The following is a 15550-nucleotide window of genomic DNA, read 5'->3' as shown; positions in this document are numbered from 1 at the left end:
CCAGCCTCAGCTTAAGAAGGAAACAAACTGTAGCTGTACCCTAGGAAGTGGAGTGTGACTTGCCAAAGAGCAAGAGGTTCTTTAGGATTTGATAGCAATAAGCATACCAGTGTGGAAGGAAAGCAACTTATTAAACAAAGCAAGTAAAATAATCAAGACAGAGTATACATACAAAGACATAACAGGGGAAGCATACAGCGTTTCAGCATAACACAGCAGAACAGAACAGAGGAAATATACATATATGACCTGATGATTTACATTGCCAGCTTCAGTAGTCTGACTCTGGGACCCCAGAAGACAACAGGCAAACTCCTATGGCCAATTTGTGCCCAGCACATTACCGATCCATCTGGGCTGAAGCTCAAATTAAGTGGGGAATGTACTAAGACTTATATAGGTTAAACTTACATATGCCCCCCCGTACATTAATCCTCCTCAAAAGAGGGATGATTGAAGAGTAGTTAATTGATTGTCTCAAAAGGAAGGTTCAAGAGCAAAACATGCTCTCAGTGTCTCAGACCAGTACCAATAAAGGAGGTGCTGGTGTCAGTTCAAGAAATTATTGCCTACCTCCCGTTTTGTCAGGTGTATTAATTTAGTATTCTTGTGGGCAGTTTACTTGACCTCTTTGGGAATCTATGTACTCAAAATACCAGCAAGGCCAGAATTTACATCAGCAGAGAACAGTATAGCTTAGCAAGGCATATTCAAGCAGGAAATCATATTCAGGATGTGACATGAACAGGGCAAGATGGCAGAACTTGTGATACACCAACAATCTCCTTGACATACAATATTCTTGCACAATTTCCACTACAGAGTGAACTACAGTTTTTAGTCAGTGTGCTGAGATAAACAGTTCATTCTGGTCACAACAAGCAAACTGTGTGGAGCCTAACAGAATCTGTGTCTGTGTGTTTCTGAAACAAAGTTAACCAGCCAGGAGATTCTGGTTCAGTCAGTCTTTGGGTTTCTCAGAGAAAGGATTCTGGCTAAAGCAGACAAACTGTGTGGAATCCTGAGAGCTTAATTGTGTCTGAGGGCGAAGCTACAAGTGACGAATGACACTTGAACAGCAAGTGTATTTCTCCCTGTTCACTTGCTCTGCACTCAATCCACTTGCCGTTCAAGTGTCATTCGTCACTTGTAGCTTGGCCCTAAGTCAGGAAAACTGTGCATACGTCTGAGTAAGTCTGTGTATATCTGAGAGAATGGTTATTCTGTTTCAGGCAAGCTGTGTGGAAATGCCTGAATGAGTCTATGACTGTGTGGATGGGAGGAGAGTTTAATTTGCTAGTAAAGATCTGTGTGAAAAATTAGATTCTCTGACAGAGTCCGTGAATATACCTTTAAGAAGAGATAATTACTTGTGAAATCATCAAGCTTAAGAACTATTCTGAAACAAATACACTAATCAAAACTCTGCAACCATCACACTTATGGTCTTAAAAATAAATACTACTTTTGTTTACACAAGAAATATCCCTTTCCCCCTCTCAGTACTACCCTCTTGCGCTGATTGTTCTATCGAACAACCATCTATAACAAGCCTTCCTATATTACCAGTTAAACTGAGGAGGTCTTAAGCATATGCCTTTGGCGGCAATGAAAACCTTTTGAGGGACTTAGGGAGGCAGTGATATAAAGTTCACAGAAACACAAAACGAAAGGAATCCTCAAGGTAAAAGTTTGTGTATAGTAGAGAGCACTTGATGCTTTGTGGGTGTGGAGATATAAAGATTGTGACCAGGGCTCTCCTGAGGTAAAAATTTAAGGTAACATAAGGAGAAGTGGAATTAAAGATCCAAAGGCAAAGTTTTTTAAAAATTTTAAAACAAATAGCAAGCCATTTCAGAATGCATCTAAGCAGCTGATGTAATGTTTCCCAATGGCAACTGGTCTATGTGCACTGACGCTTAGGTAGTTGGAGTTTTGCTTAAGTTAGACAAAAGAAATAGGTTGATATCTAACAAAACTTGCACAATTATGTATGTGCTTCTAATATTACTTTCCTGATTTTGTGTGCCTGTACAATCTTTCTAATTGTTCCCTCCTCCCAGTGCTTTGTTGCTGAAGTTGTTCTCATTTAATTACCATACTTATTCCCATTAGTATATAAACTTCAGGTTCAATCTAAGTTAAAGCCACACTGCAGGGAAGAAAACTTCAGGTAAATAATGTTAGGGAATGTACAGTGCAATCTTAAAGAGAATTACACTCTGTTGTACACTCATTGAAGTGACTGGAATTAGAAGAGTGTAACTCTGTTTAGAATTACAATACTAGTCTCCATTACGTCCCCTGCAGGATGTTGCGCTCTGCAGACAAGCAACTCCTGGTGGTCCCTGGCCCAAAGGACATCCAGGGCTTTTTGTGCCCTGGCCCCGGCCTGGTGGAATGCTCTCCCACTGGAGATCCAGGCCCTGTGCGACCTGTTACAGTTTCGCAGGGCCTGTAAAATGGAGATGTTCTGCCAGGCCTTTGGCTGAATGCCAGCAGGTGTCCTTCTTCCATCTAAGACCACCACTTCTTCTGGGGCTACCCTCGGCCATCTGCTATGGACTCCCAATATTTGTTTAAATAGCCTGCTCCTAGACTATTTTAATGACTTTTTAAAAACTCACTCTATAAAATTATTATTGATTTTATGTTTTTGTGACTTTTAATGTGTTTTTTTAAATGTTGTTAGCCGCCCTGAGCCCATCTGTGGAGAGAACAGGGTATAAATCGAATAAAATAAATAAATAATAAATATTTTTTTCTTTGATTCTTTTCAAGTTTTCTGACAAACTATGAGCAGTTTTATGGCTTAGCATTTCATTTGGCAATTGGATTGGGGAGGTTGTTATGAACATCATGTGATCACTATCATACTATGAGTTACAGTACATAATAGAGTAGATGTTCATCTAGTTATGGATTCGGCCATGTTTCCCAAATGTTTCCCTTAACTGGCCTCCTTCCAGGAGAGGAACATTGCCCCCCCTCCCGGTCTGTATAACATTTAATAGCCCAGTGGGTTTTGATTGTTGAGGACTGTGTAATATGAATGAGTTTTATGAGATGGAATTTTTTATGAGATGGAGTTTTATGAGATGGAATCAGTGAGTTTTATGAGATGGAATTGTTTATCTATTTTCTTACCTTGTTTTTATACTCTGATGTGATATGCTCTGAGCCTACTTTCGGGGAGAGCGGAATATAAGTGTAATAATCAATTGATAAAACATTTCTTATTTTTACATTAATTGGGAGCCTTTCATAATTGCTGGGACATGAAAAATATAAAAAATAATTTGGCACCTCTCTCTTTCTTAAAAGGGGACTTGGTAAATCTTCTGCACAATTGCACAATTTGAACCAGATCTGCCAGAAAAGACCCAGGCCTATCTCCAAATATATCTAGGGTTGCCAACCTCTATATGGGACCTAGAAATCTCCCAGAACTACAGATTAACTCTAGACTACAGAGATAGTTCCCTGGAGTAAATGACTGTTTTGGAGGATGGGCTCTATATATTATTATACCCCACTGAGATCCCCAAATATTGCCTTCCTCAGACTTCACCCCCAAATCTCCAGGAATTTCCCAACACTCAGTTGACAACCTTAAATGTATCTGTCACTAAATTTTGAAAATTTCATATGAAAATTTCTAATTTCTTTACTACAGAATCAAAATATTTGGAGTAGGGTGCCATACCATTCTTAGACTCCAAAATAATAAATCATTTTAAAAGATAGATGGCATAAGAGAAAGACTTTCTAAATTTAACAGTCATTTGTACATTTGTAAAAGGGATTTAAAAATAGAATTATTTCATAGACATCTAATCTAGAAATAAGAAGCATTTCAATAATAACATTTTTTTTAAACCAACATACATGGTCGCTTAGGGCCAAGTAGGATTTTTTTTTATCTGTCTCCAATTGGCCTTGGGTTGTTTTTTTATTATTCTATTATTTGTTTGAGAAAGTTTATAATTAAATTGACTGGGTTAGAGTGTTGTAAGTAGAGATGGGCACGATCCGCATTACGATAGAAAAAAACCATGATAATGACGATCGCACGATCATGACCTGGCAGATCATGATCGTTTACAACCAACGATCCAGCGATCGGGAGAGGCCTGGATCGTTGCGTTCGGGCTTGGATAGGGGATCCAGACACTCAGGCGCCAGCAATCTATTCCCCAGGCAACGGAGCCATGGGAAAGCCTGAGCTCTGTTTGCCCTCCTTCTGTCGCCCTGGAAACCCGAAGGGAAGCCCAGCTTTCCTTGATCAGCAGGGCTTCCTTCCAACCACGGAGCAGCAAAGCAGTCACCAGTTGGGAGAAGGCACCCAGGGGAGGGAGGGGGGAGGGGGTGTTCTGTAGCCATGGGCACTCCAATCTCATCCCTGCAAACCCTGATAGGCAGCTCTGATGGCCAAAAAACAGAACTCCTGTGTTAATGAATGGGACCTGAGGGAAGGTGACTCGTCGCCGCCTCCCCGTGCCCGCCAGGCGCAGCGGCTGCCACCACCACCCACCTTCCCACATAGCTGAGAATAGCAGCGCGGCCCGCTTTGGCCTCCATGATCCACGATCTACGATCCACGGCTCGGGAATGGGAGATGATCGGTGTGGATTGTTAATTCGGGATCGTTGCCGGCACCGATCCACAGTCAGCTGGATCGTTAATTTTTTTGGGATCGTGCCCATCTCTAGTTGTAAGTTTCAAACAAAAAATGGCAGGTTTAGTGTGAGTTCATTGTTATGTTAATTAGATTCACAAGCACCCAGAGAAAAGGAAACCAGGCTTTACCATAGAGTTTTGCCCAAATCCTACAGTGATGCCTTGGTGTCATGCTGGTAAAATGATGTCACTTCTGGTATTCCATTTTCCCTTTTCCCACTCCCCCACCTTCCAGCTGGTTGCCAGCAACTGGATGGCAACCCTAGCCTGAGAGAGGAATAGGAAGAAGAAACTAAATCAGATACTTTGGGCTATTGAATTCAGATCCTGGGGAGAGAACTTCCTCAGGGCTGCTGGTTCATTCATGAACATTCATACTTACCGGAGTAGGGGAATGGCTTTCACTGGCAGCATCTCTCAGTACAGTTTGAGGTACAGGAAATGACAATCAAAGAATGACTACATGCAGAATTCTGTGCATGTGCAGCTCAAAAGGAGGCAAATAGCTTCTGCTTGGAACATTTTCGCTTGGGAAAATGGTGCGGGGGGGGAGACAAGAGCCTACTATGCCATAGTCCAAAGTTAAATCAGTCCACAGAAGATTTTTTAAAAGCCATTCTCCATAGCTGCACAGCTAATCAGGTTCTGGCTAAAAATCATATTGCGCAGTGTGGTCCTTAGAGTGTCCACATTAATTGGGTAAATGAGTTTACCTATTGCAGCCCAGATTTTAAACAATGATTAAAACTTTTTTTTTAATCCAGCACTGGGGACTGTGTCTTCTTTTTTGAGTGAGAGACCAAAGCCCTGATCTATTTGGTCCCACTGTCAGAAAATACTGAAAAAGATGGGAGATACCAAATCTCTAACATCTCATCTAGTTGTTCCCTCTGAAACACTGAAGGCTTTTTCTACAGTTGTTTTTTTCAGACAAGTAGCATTATTTCCCCCATATTCCTTTAATTATGTATAGTCAAAAACATTGTTTTCTTACTATTCTTACTTTCTTGCTAGTGGCTTCCATGTGATAAAGCAGCAGCAATAGATTTGCTTATCCTTCATGACAGACTCTCTCATAAATTAAAATCTTCTCTTTTTTTAGCCTATGGCAAAATGGAGGCAAAGCACCATCCAATACTTCCATTATTTTATTCATTCAGACATAATCTAATGGTTCTTAATGGCTGTGAGGTTGTTTCCCTCCTCACACATTAATTCTTACATATTATCCCAGAATGCACTTCCATTTCATGTTCCTAGAACTCAAAGGGGTTAGAAATGGACATATATTAATATTATACTCAAACTACGTTAAAACCATTGAATCGTATCCAAAGAACTTCCAATGGAGTTCTGCATCTCCTATCCTTCCAAAGGATAACCTTGAGGAATGGGAGATTATCAGAAACAGTACGGGATGCACAGGGAACTTCAACACATGGGGGAAACATGAGGAGGCTGTAGACTACTTGTTTGAGTAGAAGTGCTTTTCACTTACACGAGAGTTGTTTTGGATCCAGCCCCTTTTTCTTACAAATATTATATGACATTATTTTTTGTAATAGATGTGCAGTTGAGAAGGAAACTTGTTGAATGTCAGATCCAGTGCCTTCCTAGAAGTCTTGGGCAGGGAAGTCCAACACTTTCCTCTGAAATTAAGTGTTCCTTGATTTTTTCTTTTTAATAAGTAAAATGGCTCAAATATGTTACAAAAGATACAATGGATTGAAACTCAAATGACAGAGACAAAGAGAAGCAGTGGTGGCATGGTAACAATTTGTACATGTGTGTTTCATTGGACCACACAAGATTGTCATTCTACAATGATTTCTTCTTCATTTAGATGAAGAAAACGAATTCAGGAGAGAGTCCTTTACAAGTTTTGTTGAAATAATACCAATGGAAGGACAGGCCCAGGCTTGATAGCATACTGCAAATGAGCTGGAGAGTGTTTGTTTGTTTGTTTGTTTGTTTGTTTGTTTGTTTGTTTGTTTGTTTGTTTGTTTGTTTGTTTGTTTGTTTGTTTGTTTGTTTGTTTGTTTGTTTGTTTGTTTGTTTGTTTGTTTGTTTGTTTGTTTGTTTGTTTGTTTGTTTGTTTGTTTGTTTGTTTGTTTGTTTGTTTGTTTGTTTGCAGTCTGCCTTTCTCAGTGAGAATCAAGGCAGCTTACATAGTGTGAGATTAGTACAGTCAATATCAAGGACATTTCAATAAACAATGCCATAGGGTAAATAAAAGTAAAGGTAGTCCCCTGTGCAAGCACCAAGTCCTTACTGACCCATGGGGGGGATGTCGCATCATGACGTTTTCTTGGCAGACTGTTTGCGGGGTGGTTTGCCATTGCCTTCCCCAGTCATCTATACTTTACCCCCAGGAAACTGGGTACACATTTTATCGACCTCAGCCTTCCGAGGTTGGTAAAAAACCCAGTTTCCTGGGGGTAAAGTGTAGATGACTGGAGAAGGCAATGGCAAACCACCCCGTAAAAAGTCTGCCAAGAAAACGTCATGATGCAACATCCCCCCATGGGTCAGTAAAGACTCAGTGCTTGGCCTTTACCTACCTTTACTTTAGAGTAAAGTTTACCTTAGAGAAAATGCAAGTTTACAAAGATATAGCATTAGCAGGAATCCAATACAGAGTTGAAGAAATGCTGAAACAGAGCATAAGCAATTCTAGGACTGACAGACAACGTAGAGCTACCTGGTAAGATCATACTTAAAGCACAGGAAGTACATATGAGCACATACTTAAAGCGTATACGGCAAGACAGTAGTGAAGTCTATGGTCCCTAACTCATTAGTGAAGCATCTGAAATCCCGTCCCTACAGTACAGTCCTCCTATCTGAGTGGAAAGCTCTTTTGAATAATTCAGTTTTTCATTGTTTCTGGAAAGCCAGAAGAGTGAGGGCTCTCCTGACCTCCTCAGGCAAGCCGTTCCACAAGTTAGGGGGCTACCACAGAGAATGCATATGTTCAAATGGTGAAATCCTGGTGATCTCAAAAAGATTACAAGAAGTTCATTTGGCTGATGTTCGATTAGGCTAAGAGAGGAGCAGCATAGCAGGAAACTCAGAGACGAGGGTGGGCTATTGACATGAATGAGCATACTGGAATAATTTTACATATGATTATACTGTAAGGGCAATAAAGTGGCAAAGCACAGAGAAGTGTGCACACATTTAACCAGGAGCATCCCCGGCAATGACTGGAATGTAGAACAGCATATGTATTTGCGTGATTTTAATGGGCTTTGGACTGGAATACTCCTGATGGATTACATTCTTGTTCATGCACATGGGGCCTAAATGCCAAATCTGAAATTATATGGATGACTGTGCTCAAAAGAAAGGAAACAGATGTTATTTCGGACAAGAGTAGCAATAATGATAGAGCCAATGGATTTCAAAAGAGATCTTATTTGATATGAAAGAGTGACTGGCCATTTTCACACTGCTTACCAGCCACGGAACATCATACTGAGCTCCCGGAACGACAGCGTCTTCCTGGTGTGATGTCGTGCGAGAACAGTAGTTCTCACGTGAAATCGTGCCAGGAAGACGCTGTCATTCCAGGAGCTCAGCGTGATGTTCCGTGGCTGGTAAGCAGTGTGAAAACGGCCTATGTCACTTTTCCAAAAAAATTGCATTACTCTTTCCCTGTGACTCATCTCTTGTTCCTTAGGTCACCCTAACAACAAAATTCTGTCTTTACTGATGATACATTAACATTTCAGACATAACAACTGCTGACTGAATGCTTGACAGTATTTCCAGAAAGGGACCCAGAAACTGCATTTACTTTGACCCTGATCACTCCATTAGGTCTGTGCATTCAAGCGCACCCCTATGCAGTGCTTATTCCCTGCTATTGAAGATATGATCAGTGCTATCGCCATCTCTTTAGCAATGCAGGAGGGGTACAAGAACACTGTGCCTGCAACCCTAGGCTCTGGTTAGAGGGCTCTTTTATCCTTCCAGCTCCTTTTGGTGGAACATCAAGTAGAACCAGAGATGAGTAAAAACAGAGCAAGGGGGACAGATCAGGGCGAATGCTGCTCTTTTGGAGAAACTTCATTCCATCTCAATCTGAAACGGCACCTTCTACTGTGCAAAATAAACCATACAAACATTCAGCACAACCCTCACAGAGCAGAAAGTGCGAATTAACTTGAGCCAGTCATCTTTAGCATAAAGGTGGGATGTTTTCAAGCGCACTTGCAAGAAACTGAACTGTTTCAGAAGAAAGTGGGGGGTTTTTTGGTACTTTTCCCAAATGTTCTGTGTTAAGGCAGAAAATATGTCTAGAATGTCTTTGACAGATACCTGAGGGAGTGTGTCCTTTATCTTCTACCTGACAACTATTGTCTAACTTGTCGAGGCCAGTAAAAAATGATTAGATTTAACTAAAAGACTGGATCCATTGAAACTGTGTCACTTCTATTCATTGTGCTCAAAGGCTGCATCATACATAGTTCCACTGAAAGAGACAAGAACACTACCTATTATCAAAGATTTTACAGCATAAACTTAGCTGGAAGTATACTGATCTTTTATTCAGGAATTCCTCATTGTTTAGGAATAACGCCTGTAACAATTTATGGTTGACGAATGTAAGAGAATTTCAATGGAACCATTAACCCAATACACTCTAAAAAAATGATCTCTGTTTCATCCCAGTTCAACCTAATATATTCTGACAGCAGCCCAAGCATTTGTTTGGTGTGTATGATCATTACGCAACATTTTACTTTTTTTTTTTTCAGGACCTCCAGTTAACGTCACATGCAACATTTTTATAAACAGCTTTGGATCCATTGCAGAAACAACCATGGTAAGATGTTTCATATACATTTATATTTCAGCTTACTTAGGCATCATACTTACAAGCACAAAGACAATGGGAAGTAAGCCCCATTGAATTAAATGAGACTACATTAATTATAGAGATAATTACGCTTCAGACGAACCACGGGAAAGGCAGATGGTAAGAGAAAGTATTCATTTTGTATTAATCAGCATGTTCAGGAGGCATTCATGCCCTTTTATGTATTCACAGAACTCCTGCATGAACACAAAGCTCTTTCCATTTTAGTGAAAGTTGCAGGACTCCATACTTTGCCAAGTATGGAGACCTCATCGCAATCTGAGAAATGTAACATCTAAATTTGTATCATACAATCCATGTTTCAAATTCAGAATTGGGTTTTATTCCCATAAAACTGAGCGGTGGTAGTGGCAGAGGTTGCAGTGATACAGAAATAGAATTTGCTTCCGTCAATCAGGGCTCTACAAATTTTGTCAGGCCTCAGTATCCAGCCATTATTTCTGGTTGCCCAATCCTACCTCTCCCCTGACTCCTTCTCAGAGGAACCAAGGAAGGCCTTTCATATCTTGCCAGGTATTATAAAACACCATGGGAGAGATTTGACTGAGCGTAAAGAAAGTGAATGCTCCCTTGCTCCTTCCCTGAGTTCGCAAACACTGAGGAAAATAATGGAGTCATTTGTACACTTCACATACAGATTCTGGAGACTTTAAAGCAATTCGGTACAATTACCAGCTGGCATTAAGAAAAAGGAGTCACTTTGTGCTAGGCATTGGGGAGTGCATAAGCACCCAGACAGACTATCTGATTGCCCCCAAGACCTAATGCAACATAAAGAAATGATCATGGTCTTTCCAATAGTCCTTTGAAACTCTGGGAAGAAGCAGTTTAATTCACTATCCTCAAGGCTGGCTGTGCAAGCAACCAGAAGCAAGAAGCTGTCTCCTTACCACCATCTTCTATGCTTGCTGTAGACCTCAAAGCAGAGAAGGATCTACTGCAAAACTAATGAGATTTAAGCTTCAGGGTTCCTAATCTCAGAGGGCCCCCTGAAGCAACTTTTTTTAAAATGATAATTTTTCAACAAAAATTAATGGAGTTTTTTTTAAGTATTTGTTATTAAATAAGGCTATTTTAGTGATAGAATCATAAGCCAATGGGTTGAAGTACTTAATGCTGACCTTAGAAATGGAGCATGCTCAGTGTTATAGCTTCTCCTAAAGTGGGCTGGTTGTTCCCAGCAGCCTAGCAGTTCAGCCTGGCCTAGGAAGAAGAACGAGCACCATAAGGGTGGGGAAACGCCTGCACAGATCTTCTTGTTTCAAGGTCTGCTTTGAATTATGTTGGTAACCTGTGTGATTGTTAGAGCTCTTTTAAAACAAAGGTGAAGTTAGTTCTTGGAAATTAGTGAAGTTCTTCTTGGAAACTTCCTTGGAAATTTTCATTCACACAAGTGACTTGGACATGTGAGATAACCCAGTACAGGAATTTTAAAAATGTGAGATGTAGTGGTTAAACGCTTAAAAAATTCTGGTGATCTGCCATAGAGCAACCCTACTGAAGAAGATAACAGTGGTTACCCAGACCTCGTGGCTGATGGGAAGGGGCTCACTCTATGGCCCATTTTCAAGGTCTCCACCCCACCACCCCATCTCTGCCATTTGGGCTTTGAGGTCCTTACAAGGGCAGAAAGGCCATTTGGGCCTTGTTGGATGTTGCCCTATTGTTGCTGGTTGCAAAGGGGCCCTCATAACAGTTCAAGCTTCAAGGCCCCAAAAATGTAGATCCGCCCCTGCCTCAGAGGAGAAGACAACAACAACAACAACATTCAATTTATATACCGCCCTCCCGGACAACTTAATGCCCACTGAGAGCGGTTTACAAAGTATGTCATTATTATCCCCATAACAAAACACCCTGTGAAGTGGGTGGGGCTGAGAGAGCTCCAGAGAACTGTGACTAGCCCAAGGTCACCCAGCTGGCTTCAAGCAGAGGAGTGGGAATCAAACCTGGCTCTCCAGATTAGGGTCCCACGCTCTTAACCACTACACCAAACTGGCTCTCAGAGAGGACTGCATCAAATAACACACCCCTCCCACATCTTCCAGATTTTCTGAAACGCACAGAAGGCACAGAAGGCAGTATTCTCCCATATACAGAAGGCCATTTCCATATGCAGTTACTGATTGCCATTTGGTGAACCTGACGAACCCTGCCCCGCTAGGGTTGCCAGCCTCCAGGTGGTGGCTGGAGATCTCCTGGAATTACAACTGATCTGCAGGCAACAGAGATCAGTTCCCCTGGAGAAAATGGCTGCTTTTATACCCTGCTAAGTTCCTTCCTTTCCCCAAACCCTGCCCTCTCCCCCCCACCCCCAAATCTCTAGAAATTTCATAATCTGAACCTGGCAACCCTACCCATATCCGGAATGCAATAAACTCTGGTGTACATGTACAACTGCTCTATGACCAGGCCTTCCTATTCACATGGGAAATTCCATGTGCACAGAGCTGCTCCTTCCATTGAAGTAAATGGGAAGGTAAACACACAGGGATTTCATCAAAACAGCACAGTTTCTGCAGATGTTAGCAGAGGATGGGTGCTTGAGTGAGATGAAAATATGGTTTGACAGATGGAGGATGTCCTAGGGAAAACAGAGAGGGGAAGAAACGTATTCGGAAACATTATATTCTGATCACACCAACTTGGTGGTTTCTGAACCTCAGCAGAATGCCAAGCAACACATTTTGAGTTTTTTAAATACCATCTTGAGAGCCAGAAACCCGGTCATCTAAAATTGAAAGGTGCAATTCAGCAGATGCACGCAAAGCAGCAGCATTCTCTAGACTCTTGAGTACAGTCAACAGAAGATTGCTGCATAATTCCTCCCAGTTCATTGGATTTAAGAACTGACAAGTAAACTACAGGCCAGCCGATGTTCTGTAATTGTTTGCTGGTAAATTATGCATTGACGGAGCTCAAAGGAGGACATCCTTGTGGTCAGCCATTGTCAAATTCTGTCAAAATCAGAGCAATTACTGGGAAGACGAGTTCACTTAAAATACACACCACGTTACCTCTAACCTTTATCTTGATTGAGCATATTCTTTCTCTTTGCTGTGCTGAATAAGAAGGGCTCATTAACGGTGGTTGTCTTTCATATGTTAGTTATAGGCTAACATCTGGCACTTCGTATATGTACAGACTATTTTAACGGTGACTTTATTAATGCAATCTTTAAAGTTTACTTACTTTCAGGAGCAACAAAAGTTTAGTTCAATCATTACCTAAAGTTGCAAGTCAGACATGTTTGAATGAAGCTATGTATTTATTTATTTATTTATTTATTTATTTATTTATTTATTTGTACCCTGCTCGTCTCCTCAAAGGGATTTACAGTTGGCATACAACAGAAAAATAAAGAAATAAAAGTGCGCTGCCAGTAAACAAGAACAAGTGAATCTCAAACTGGTTCTGTCTCATTGGCTGGCTTGTCTGAAGGCACCGCCTGCAAGACATGGGCTGATTCCGCACACGTTGGATAATGCACTTTCAATGCACTTTAGCTATCGTTTGGAATTGGTTTTTTTTGTTTCACACTCGAACAATTCAGTTCCAAATGATCTCTAAAGAGGATTGGAAGTGCATTATCCAACATGTGCGGAATCAGCCAAGGACTCAGAGTCAAAAGGACAAGAGCTCTTTGGCTCTGGCCCTTTAGCAGACTCTTCTGGCCATGCCCAAACTTTATAAAATACCTGTAACAGGGAGGGGGGAAACAGTCCTTAGGAATGCCTCTTTCTACTACTCCCCTCCTTTCCTGATCTGTGTAAAATACACAAGGATGAAAGATAGTAATTATTTATTTTCCATCAACCTACTATTTACTTTGCATTCTATCGAATGTGATTCCACGATGTCTTACATGGGTCCAAAAAGTATCTTCTGTAATCTGCTTTAATGTTATCGCAAGCTTCATTTTTAAAGACAGAGACCAGCATCTTTGGCTCCCTTGCATGGCTTGGTCATATACAAACTATCAGTGGCTGGATACTTGCAAGAAAAAGAAGGCTGTGTGCATGTTGCACTTTCATCTAATATTTCCACAGTCTTTGATGGTTGTGTTTAAAGCCCAATGCATCTGCTTCATAAACGAAAAGGGGATGGGAAGGGAGCCTCTTACATTACCGTTGTGGTGCAACGGTACTTGTCTTTGGTTTGACAGAGATAACTTTTTCAGCACGGACTGATTTAGACCCAAGTTTCTGACTCATGAAAGAATGACAGAGGCTAACCAAGGTAGTGCTAGAGAAGCCAGAGAAGTTGAATGTGTTGGATGAGGAGTGGAGATTCCCAGGTCCAAATTTCTGCTTGGCTGTGAACCTCACTGACTGGTCTTGGCTTCAGCTACCTAATCTAGGGAGAGGAGGGAGCCATGTATGCCAATTCAATCCCCTCGGAAGAAAAGTGAGATAAACACTGGATAGGTGGAAGTTCTTGTGCTTTTTGAATCAAACATTAGGATAGGGATCAAGTGTACTGGAAGGGGGCTCCACTGATCTGTTAAATGCTTACAGAGCTAAAGTTGCTAAGCCGTCAGAGATGTAATTGATGATCTAAAGTGCTCCCAAAAAGAATGCATCAGTCATGCCTTTACTGTTTTTTTCTTCTCTTTTTGCCTTGCCCAGTCTCCTCCCTGCCTTCTGCAGGGCAAATTCTGAGCAGGTACATCCTGCTTCTCAACCATAGGTCCTGTTTTAGCCTGGCAACATTCCTCCTGTGCCAAGGAAGAAGAGATGCCTGTTAAATTGATGCTTGATTTAGGCTTAGGACAGAAAGGCATCCGATTCTTTACAGATCTTCAGATTTGGTAAATACACTGAAACTACTGACAGGTGGTTGGGAGTGTACCTGGCTGTAGTGCTTAGGAACGACAGAGAATTTTAATGACAACAACCCAAGCAATGTGTGTAATTATAGGTAAAACAGAAACTATAGTCATAGTTGCCAAGTTACTAGAAAAAAATGTGTCCTGATCTGTTCTTGTGTCTTTAACACAACAGCTTGATGTGCAGAAACTAGCAAGCATTGCTTTTCCACCCCACAAAGATAAACATTAAGGGCTGATCTTGGTTTCAGGGATACCAAAAAAATTCAGTACCTCGGAAATCCCTGAAATCTAACCAAATTCTCTAATTAGAGAATGCTGAATTATCCTGCCATTATTCTCTATGGGGGAAAACTATCCGGGGACTGTGGGGGCATTTTTCAAGAAAACTTCAGAAAATTTTCTGGGATCCTGTCCATTAAAGAACCTTCAAGTTTCAGAAAGATTGGACTCCGGGGTCCTATTCTATGAGCCCCTGAACAATCTGCCCCCAGCCACTCTCCATTGTTTCCTATGAAGGAAACATTTCCAAGGCTTTCCAGATAAACGGAAACCTTAAGCAAAGGCAACCTGTGGCCAAAAGCCAGCCCCAATACAAGTTGAACCAACAAGTCCCAAGTTGAACCAAACAAGTCCCAATAGAACCAAATTAGTGTAAGGGAACCTATGTCAAACTAGAGAAGCCCAATTTCAAACCAGAGAATACCAAAATTAAGAAAGGGAGGATGAGGCTCGCTGGATCTGCAGAGTTCCAAAGACAGCCAGCTGTAGCTTGAACAGCTTTTTTGGGGCTTTTGGGGAGGGGTGGAAGAGTGGGATGGGATTGGAATCCACTCTCTGTCTGCTGCCTCCTGTCCCCCAATTTCCTCGTGCCACCCTCCTGCTGTGGTGCAGAGCATAGCTGCACTTTGTGCTGCAGCTTGCTCGCTGCTGCTCTGCCCCTTCTGCAGCTGCCAGCTTTTCATGTTTTGAAGGGCTCTTTTGAAGCTTGCCCAAGGGGCAGGATGTGCTTGGAATCCACTCTGCCTGCTGCATCCTGTCCCTCACCAGCCTCGCGCCACACGCCTGCCACAGCACAAATCTTACTTGTGGCTTACTATGGCCAAATAATCCAGCCCATCAGAGTCCAGCTTCCCAGATCTGATCCAGAATTCTCC

At 41.6% G+C, this 15550-nt stretch overlaps 1 protein-coding gene across 1 annotated transcript in view; it reads left to right on the top strand.

The window, feature by feature from the left end:
- GLRA3 (glycine receptor alpha 3) overlaps positions 1 to 15550 on the top strand; it is a 74722-nt gene that overhangs the window by 15477 nt on the left and 43695 nt on the right. The window contains exon 3 of the mRNA XM_054990260.1: positions 9444 to 9511. Coding sequence (XP_054846235.1) covers positions 9444 to 9511 — 68 coding nt within the window. The remainder of the gene's footprint in view (positions 1 to 9443; positions 9512 to 15550) is intronic.

This window comes from Eublepharis macularius, chromosome 10, assembly GCF_028583425.1.
Source record: "Eublepharis macularius isolate TG4126 chromosome 10, MPM_Emac_v1.0, whole genome shotgun sequence".
NCBI classification, from domain to species: domain Eukaryota; kingdom Metazoa; phylum Chordata; class Lepidosauria; order Squamata; family Eublepharidae; genus Eublepharis; species Eublepharis macularius.
The sequence above is the reverse complement of the archived record's forward strand: the minus strand, read 5'-3'. Positions and strand labels throughout refer to the sequence as shown.